The 8942-nt window shown below is 41.3% G+C and overlaps 1 protein-coding gene across 1 annotated transcript in view; it reads right to left on the reverse strand.

Annotated features, from left to right (window-relative positions):
- Window positions 1-6333: 6333 nt before the first annotated feature.
- Window positions 6334-8942, reverse strand: part of htra3a (HtrA serine peptidase 3a) — a 4931-nt gene continuing 2322 nt past the window's right edge. The window contains exons 4-10 of the mRNA XM_070981737.1: window positions 8767-8942; window positions 8542-8574; window positions 7514-7628; window positions 7303-7353; window positions 7166-7223; window positions 6899-6994; window positions 6334-6544 (exon numbers count right to left, since the gene is read on the reverse strand). The exon at window positions 8767-8942 is cut by the window's right edge and continues 19 nt beyond it. Coding sequence (XP_070837838.1) covers window positions 6376-6544; window positions 6899-6994; window positions 7166-7223; window positions 7303-7353; window positions 7514-7628; window positions 8542-8574; window positions 8767-8942 — 698 coding nt within the window. The 3' untranslated portion in view covers window positions 6334-6375. The remainder of the gene's footprint in view (window positions 6545-6898; window positions 6995-7165; window positions 7224-7302; window positions 7354-7513; window positions 7629-8541; window positions 8575-8766) is intronic.

Consider the following 8942-nt stretch of genomic DNA (forward strand, 5'->3'; position numbering starts at 1 on the left):
AGGCGCTGGGCATTGAGCTGCACTCACAGACAGTTAGCCTAGCCTAGCATGGCAGCAGGCAGAAACAGCTGGCCTGACTCTCTCCAAAGTAAAAAACAAATCTATCTACCAACACCTTCCAAGCTCACTACTTAACATGCTGAACTTCACACAAACAGAGAAGTAAAAGTGACCATCTTTGGTTTTATGTTACATTACTTATTTTTGTTTATAAGTCTCCAGGAAGTCTGCCGCTGGTTGTTAGTAGTTATTTCGGCCTACAGCATGTAAATTCATGTAAAACAGGATTTGTATCATAATCAAATAGATGAGATAAATCATATTGTCAGCTTTAGACCTTGAAGAGAGCCAGGCTAGCTTCTTCTGCCGTAAGATACACTTTCCTTTTGACACATACAGCAGTTAGAGCAAAAAGTAAGCACTCTTCTCCTTTTAGTTCTGTTTTGGTCTCCACCAGCTCCTGAGGGAATATCTGTTTTTTAGCCTCTAGATGCTCGACTGTGTTCACCGGCTAGTCGCTGACTGTGTCCGTCTGCTGTTTGGTGCTGGGCAGGTAGCAGCAGGCTAGCTGCTGTTGCTGAAAATGACGCTGCTGTAAGATCAGTGAGAGTGAACCAAAACACTGAAGTTGTGGGCCAGAAAACCAAAACAATGATTACAGCTGCTTAAAATATAGCTAAAATAATACACTATAATAGATACTATAAGTCAGCCGTTAAAGGCCTTCCTGCCTGTGGTCTCTTGAATGTCATTAAATGTGGATTATTAAAAAATAGAACTATAACAAAATAAACCAGAGTGGGTTGGTTGAATTCACCTGAAGGCTTGGATATCTAATGTTACAACTCACTCAACGCCTGAGAGCCCAGAGAATATTTAGATATACTGCAATATTAAACAACTCCCTCGCCTGGGAATTTTATGTCAGCCACATTCACACCCAGAGATAAGAAGAAGAAAGAGCACGGCGTCCTCTGCACGGTCTGCGTGCGCTGAATTTATGTTGTACCTTCACGGCTTGAGGGCTAGAGCCCATAAAAAGAGTCTGTGGAGACTCATCTTCCTTTTGAGGAAAAAAAAGGAGAATGAGAGGTGTGAAGGAGCAACAGGCAAGGCGTGGAAGTAAGAAAGTAAATGTAGACAAAGACAAATGAGACAGAGGGTGAGCGCTGAGGCTGGGACTGAAAAACTCATCAGCACTTATGTCAGTGCATGTGCTGCATGTATGAGCGAAAGAAAGTCGCTCATACTGCTTTTTTCTTGCCTCTGTTGCCCCCCCCCCCCTTTTTTTTTTTTTGCTATAATCACAGCCAGAAAGTTGTTTGGACTGAAAGAACAAAGAGAGAGACAAATCAACAGAGGAGTCATGCAGCGTCTCTCTTCAGTCCAACAACAGCTTTGAAATGACTGAGGACAGACGGCGTGTTTCCAGAGAAGATCATAAACGGATCATACTTTGCCAGGAATGCCTGGAATTTCTGCTCCCATTAAATCTTCAAAAAATAACATGGTCTTTGGAAAATGAAATATTCTGTCACAGCTGTCATATGAATAGACATGGACTGTCCTTGCACACACAGCTTTCACTGGAATGTATTTATTATATCACATTTGTGGAGGTGGAGGCACAGCATAGATTCCGGGGAGAAAACACAACACATGGATCTAATTAGCTTTTTCCAGGACTAATTGTCCGGTTGTGGAGCCTCATTGTGTGAGAGATGTTGCCTTTAGCTGTAACATACTGTGTGCTAAGGTGTCTGTGTGTGTGGTGGGTTCAAAGAGTTTCAAAGGTTCTCTTCTTTTCTCTCCTCTCCTCTTCGTCAGTAAGTTTCCCACACTAGTTTTGGTCAGTAAGGCGATGAGTCATACTCAGAGAGTTGGACTGGAGACAGATGGAAGTAGTTAGGGCCTGTACTACTGTAATGCCACAGTTTAACAGGATTTTTTTTTTTAATTGAGTCCAATCTGTCTATAGCTCTGCTGCCATGCCAGATGCCCTGGTCTGCAGTCTGTGTGCCTCCAAACTTCCACCAACTCACAACTTTGCTGTGAACGTAGGCTCTTGAGCGTGCTAGAGATTCAGCTGAAGCCACATGCATCAAAGTTACTGTTTTGCAATTTTTTATTGGAATATTTCCCAGTTTTATGTTACTCACTCCAGAGACGCCACAGGCACAAGCACATCCAAAAGGCTGTGATGGAAGAAGTACTCACATCTTTTACTTGAGTTTAAGTTTTGCTTGAGCAAAGATTTAAGATTAAAAGTAATAGTACTCATTATGCAGAAGGGTCCATTTCAGCATACATCATAATGTCCTTGTTGATTACATTTTGTGTTAAAACTAGAGTAGATGATGTATTTTAGAATTTGTTACACTCATTGAAATTCTCTTTATGTCCCAACAGCAATCTGTGAATCAAATGCTGGTGTCTGTGGCTGCTGCAGGCCCGTCCAGTTGTTCCATTCAGGCTGAATGCAGAGACTGGATGGCCCACCTGCCTGTCTACCTAACATACCTGCACTCACTATGCATGATTGGAGTTTTCCACAAGCTTTGGCAGATATATTACAAAAGCTGCAAAACAAAGAAAGCAAAGACCGAGAGAAGTAGAAAAGGCTAATTATGTGGTTCGTTTTGTTTTGGGGGAATTTGATATGTTTCTTGTTTACATTCATTCGTACACTGTTAGGTGTTTTCTTTCATGACTAACATGTCAACTACAACTGTCAAACAATGGTGGAATACAGAGCATAATATTTTTGTCTGAAATGTCGCAAAGAAGTATAAAGTAGCATAACATGGAATTACTCAAGTGAAGTAAAAGTACCTCAAAATTGTACTTAAGTACAGTATTTGAGTACATGTTCCACAAAAATCAGGAGGGTTTTCTTTATTACTGGTGATCATCAGCTCAGTATTTGTATTCCTTGCTTCCATTTCAGGTTAAATTGAGACACTTAAAATGCATGTGTGGATGTGTGCTTATTTGCAAACAGCAGAGTGACAGTGTGATTAGCATCCATTATGCTCTGTTAATGGCCCTCAGAATGTCACCGGGCTCTCGGGTCACGGATGACTCACGGTTTGGTATTATACAGGCCGTTATGATTGAGCCCTGCAATACAGTAAATGCTTCTCAGTCTCAATGTCTTTCTCTCACTGAATGATGAACGGAGCATGAGACCACGTGACTGAGCTGAAGGTTCATTATACCCTACGAATGCCTTTCCTGGGGGTCTAAGGTCCCTGGTCCCATTTGCCATAGAGCCATAGAGGAATAAAAGCATCGGAAGAGGAGAACAAATGGATGTGAGAAACATGGCTGATGAACAAAATTGAGTTTGAGTTGAAGATGGCTTTACTTGTGTTCTGAAAGCCCCTGAAAATGTGTTTTGTTTTGTTTTGTTTTTTGTCTTTACATTGAATATTCATTACTGAATATGTAACAATCAATGTCACGCTTTGAGAGTTCAGTTCAATCATATGCAAATGGTTATTCAGTTTGATTTGGCAGAACAGTGGTGATGGAGGGAGTATTCAGATCCTTTGCTTAGGTAAAAGTACTTGTACCACACTGTAAAAACACTCACATTACAATTAAAAGTTCTCTTTTGAAATGTTAGTTCAGTAAAAGTATGTAAGTATGATGAGGAAAATGTAGTTTTCAATCCAGAAAAATGTCCCCTGTGACTGTTGTACTGTCGTCATATATTATATCAGATTATCATTACACATGCTTTAATGTAAAAGGAACATTTTACTGTGGTAGTTGGCTGAGGGGGAGGTCATTTTGAACCACTTTGAATGGAACTTCAATTAATGATTATTTCCATTATGGATACATCTGCTGATTATTTTCCCCTTTATTTGATGGATTGTTTTGTTTGTAACAGTTTCAAATTGTGAAAAATGCCACCACATTTACCCAGAGCCCAAAGTGACACCTTCATAACTCCATATTAAATCAAATATTTGTGAAGCTGGAACCATGAAATCCTTTTGTATGAAAAATGACTTAAAAGCTTATCTCGATAGTGGCTAATTGATTAGAATTGATGAACTAATCATTTCAGCTGTAATCGTGTAACTGTTGGGTCGTTTAATTCTTAATGAAACATATTATAGAAACTCTGTATTTTTTGAAATCATAATTGGTAAAGTAACTAGTACCAAGTACCTCAAATTTGTAATTAAGTTCAGTACTTGAGTAAATGTGCTTAATTACACTCCACCACTGTTGAAAAGGCCGTACTGTTTGAGGGTGTAGATGCACACGAATCTCCACTGACACCTGTAAGTGACCTTCAATCTTCAAACAGCTGATTAGCTTTTCAGCTTGGTGAACGCGGTCATTGGTCACCTCAGTGCATCCATGGTACTCCTGAAAGTGCTGCTTGTTATGCCACAGGGTAACAGCACAGTTCTAACAGTATAATTATGATAATGCATCCAGCAAGCAGCACTTGGCTCTGTGCGATACAGAGAACATTTCACAGAGGACGCTCTGGTGTGTGGATCACAAAGCATGTCTCATAATTAATAACATGCTTGGTGTGTTTATGGAGACAGAGACAGGGTTTACAAAAGCAAGGTCTTGTTTGGTGAGATGATTGCAACAGAATAGCTTTGTGGAGCTGCATGTGAACCGAACATTCAGAGGAGTCCTTCATGTGGTCTTAGACGTTTAACAGAGGTCTATACTTTAACATTAGCCCGTCAGAAACCTGAGCTATATGTGGACTCCTGCAGGAGCTGCATGCACTTCACATATACACTGCTCTTATGATCGGTCAGTTGCCACGTCAGGAGCAAATTGTTATGCCCAACGTGCCATCTAGTGGTCAATATGGGAACCATAATGTGTGTTTAATTTAAACCAGACTTAAACTCATTTGGCCTGCAGGTGGCGATATATTCACATGAGCTGAAGTCATCCCCAAGGTAAACATGAAGGCCTTCAGGGAAAACGCACCGTGCATATTATGTGTTGCATTGCTGATGAATGCTTTAGATGCAGACCTCTCTCTAAGTTTAGCGCACAAACAGAAGGTGTGTGAAGTCAAATGAGATGTTTTGGTTCAGTGTGGGCTCACCGACACGGTTTTAATGTGGAGTTAAAGGAAGGGCAAACAGCTGTGCGCTCTGTCTGTCCCGCTGAAGCAGTTTGGCGCTCTGCTAGGACAATATGTCTTGGCAAGACTAGAAAACACCACACACACAAATATCTGGGTCAGTGACACACACACACACACACACACACACACACACACACACACACACACACACACACACACACACACACACACACACTAAAGACTCAAAGGAGCACATGTTACAGGAAGACTCCTACTGGTTGCTATGGTAGTAATTTCTCCACGGTGGCGGTCTCTCACTATTTTCTCAACTCATTTTGTTTCCTTTTTTCTCTTGCTCTCTTTCCCATTCTCTTTCCTTTTTTCCATCTGCCCTCCACAGTGTCGCAGCCAATAGTAACATAGCACCGTCTTTACTTAAATCAGAGGGAGGGATAGTCTGTCTGGGTGCAGTTTATGAACTGTGTACTCAGACAGGTGGGGTCATTTTCAGGTAATTGGAGGAAACACTGGTACAAATTAAGACTAACGCCGTCGTAAGATTGTGACATGTTCAAGTCAACTGTCCATAGTTGTGAAGCAAATGCTGCCAAGCTGAGGTTTTTTGTCATTAGTATCAGGCTGGATTTTGGATTATCTAAAAGGCAGAAAAAGCCGCCCCACAAGGATTTTCTGTCCTCAACGTCAAGGTTCAGAAAATGGTATGCATGAAAATTTCCATTACCAAAACAGGAGAGGATAAAAGTGACTTTTCCAGTACCAGGACTTTGCTGAATGTGTGTGTGTGTGTGTGTACTGTGTGTGTACTCCGTGTCTACGTGTCAGCTCAGGTTTGTTTAAATTAAGAGAACATCGTTCCAAGGCAGAGAGGAGGGAGGAGGAATGAGGAGACATAAACAGAGTGGAACCTGCCGTCTGTGCGGATGGACAACAGCTGCTGGACAGAAAGGACCGAAAAACACATGCCAGTCTGCAGCTCCTTGTTTGGAAGCTTTTATTCTGAACTTATCTCACTTCATACAATATCCAGTGCAATATGTTTCCATTTGCAAGTACACTGTACGTCTGTGTGAGAAAGCACACCCAAAAATTCTGCTCATGGAAATCCATCAAACAGAATATACATCATCAGACTGGTCAACACTGACAGCAAATGTTCTCATTTTTACCAGAAATGCAGACACTTCAGATCAGTTCATGTTTCCACACACACGATGCTGTCATCGCAGCACAACTCCTGCCCCACATTCGTTAATGCGTAAAACAAACCCTGCTCTTCAATGTAAAATAACTTGAGGGTGGATGTTGAACAGTAAGTCATCATTGCCTCGGCGAATCTCAAGCAGTAGAGGCTGATCAAGCAGCAGCACCTCACGGATGTCCTCAGTGGTCCGGACTGGCTGTCCATTTAGTTTGACTATAACATCCCCTTCCTTTATCCCTCCACTGAAACACAGATTGAAGAGACTGTGGTCACTCGTTTGTTTAAGGGGTGGCCGAGGTTGTGATGTAAAATGCATTCATGCCGACAACACATGTCTGATTATGTCACAAGTCATCGTTTACTGAAAATAAATCCTAAAAATCAATAGTTCACAAATAATACAAAGCTCTATGGAACCTCTTGATAAGCCTCGTGCTACTATGCTGAATCGTGGTCGCATTCCTTGCAAGGTTTCTTCAGTGCTGTGTGTGTGTGTGTGTGTGTGTGTGTGTGTGTGTGTGTGTGTGTGTGTGTGTGTGTGTGTGTGTGTGTGCGCGCGCGCGCGCTTGGGTTTTTGCATGCGTGTGTGAACATACTTCTGTGCTGGGGTGTCAGGTATGACCTGCTGCACCAAAACTCCACGGCTGACCTCAGGAAAGTCTGGATTCTGACGTCTCAACTCTGCTACCAGACTGAGACACACAAAAGACAGCAATACTTATGATGTTCATGCTAATGCAAATACCAACATTAATACTGATAATACAGATGTTATAATAAATAGCTCCACTGTGAATTAAATGATGAACAGGGTTTGAGATAAAGAGTCACAGTCGAATATGTGTGTGGATGTTACAACTCACGCTTTGGTGACAGTTAGCATCCTGATGCCTAAAAAACGTCTCCTCTCTTCGGACAATTCTGAAAACAACACAAAAGTTTAAACTGGAAAAAGTTGGCACGCCACCTCCAACACGGAAAGCCCGCTTCCGGCTCTTACCTGCATCAGACTGCGGTTCCTCTGTCAGTCTTCTCTGCAGTCTGGTCTTCTCTGTCACAACAACACAAACAATTGGGATGGGATTGACTAAGAAGCAACCACTTCGTACAAAGTATTTCGACATGTGGTGCAGTCAGATCTCCGACTCCAGACACTGAACCTGTTTCCCATTTGTTTCTACCTAAATGCCGCTCAAGCTTCGGCCTCTGACCTTTACTGTGTTTGGTCTCCGACTCTGTGAGGAAGCGGCTGATTCTGTCTGAGGGTATAGCGAAGGAGATCCCTGCTGTCACTTTCAGAGTGTTGATGCCTATCACCTCGCCATCCTGACAGAAATACACACAGAGGACACACAGCAAATACTCCTAAAGACTGGATTTCACATACTGTCCAAGTGTTGGTGTACATTTAGGCCAACACTCAGTAAAAGCTGAGACACGAAAATATGGCAGAATTTGAGGAAAACATGTTAAATTCATTCAATATTTAGAGGATAAAATAGCATTTTGATTACTACAAATATTATTGGAAAATTGTATAAAGTTTAACATGTTAGATATTGTTAAAAACACTGGTGCAAAATCTTGCTACTGTTTATGCAAATGCTAGCTTGTAGTTTTTTGTTTTGACTTAACTTATGTGAGAATCTTAACAAAATGAAGTAAATGCCAATTTTCGTACTTTTTTTGCTTTTTTTTAATCCATTCCACTTTGAATTAAAAGAATGATTTACTTCAGCATTTTGTCATTTATTGACTTTAAAAATACAGAATAGTAGGAGTCATTGCAGCATTTGTATGTGCATCATTTGCCTGTTATAGTAAGATGTATAATAATGATATATAATATAATGACCACAAGTTTTATAATCTTGGAGTCAGGAGCTCATGTGGAGTTTCTTGATATATTGATAGGGGAGTTCAGATATTTGTAAGACTAATTTATTTAGATTTTTGGTATTTTAATGAAAAACGTATATAATGCTATGTTTGAAATACATCACCATAACATCTGTATAGCACATCTGTAGATTTCTCTATGTTCTAAGAATTAAAATAGCTTGATGCTCCAAAGTCACGTCTCAGCTGAACAGATTTTATTATGATTCATTGAGTCGAGAGAAAGTGGAGGCCTAAATATTGTGTCACAGGACATTTTTCAGATGTTACATTGATGTGGTCCTCTGATAATCCCACTGAATAATCCTCCACAACCGTATGTCATCACAACACTACTCACCAAGTTAACAAGAGGTCCTCCAGAGTTTCCGTACTTCTCACACGAACCAGGAAATAAGAGACAAACGGTTACATCAATGACTTTGATACATATGCAAAAATCCACACGTGGCAAAAGCAATGTCAGAGTCTCTGCAGACTGCAGATGGTGTGTATATATATGTGTGTGTGTGTGTGTGTGTGTGTGTGTGTGTGTGTGTGTGTGTGTGTGTGTGTGTGAGCCCACATTAATAATAGCGTCGGTCTGGATGTAGTCCATGTCTGAGTCCTTGATGCCCAGCTCTTTGCCGTCCCTCTGAGCCGTGCTGACGATGCCGGTGGTCACGGTGTTCTGCAGGGCGAAAGGGCTGCCAATAGCAACCACAAACTCGCCTGGTCTCAGATCTGCTGAACGGCCCAGAG

Source organism: Chaetodon trifascialis, chromosome 2 (genome assembly GCF_039877785.1).
Source record: "Chaetodon trifascialis isolate fChaTrf1 chromosome 2, fChaTrf1.hap1, whole genome shotgun sequence".
Lineage (NCBI taxonomy): Eukaryota > Metazoa > Chordata > Actinopteri > Chaetodontiformes > Chaetodontidae > Chaetodon > Chaetodon trifascialis.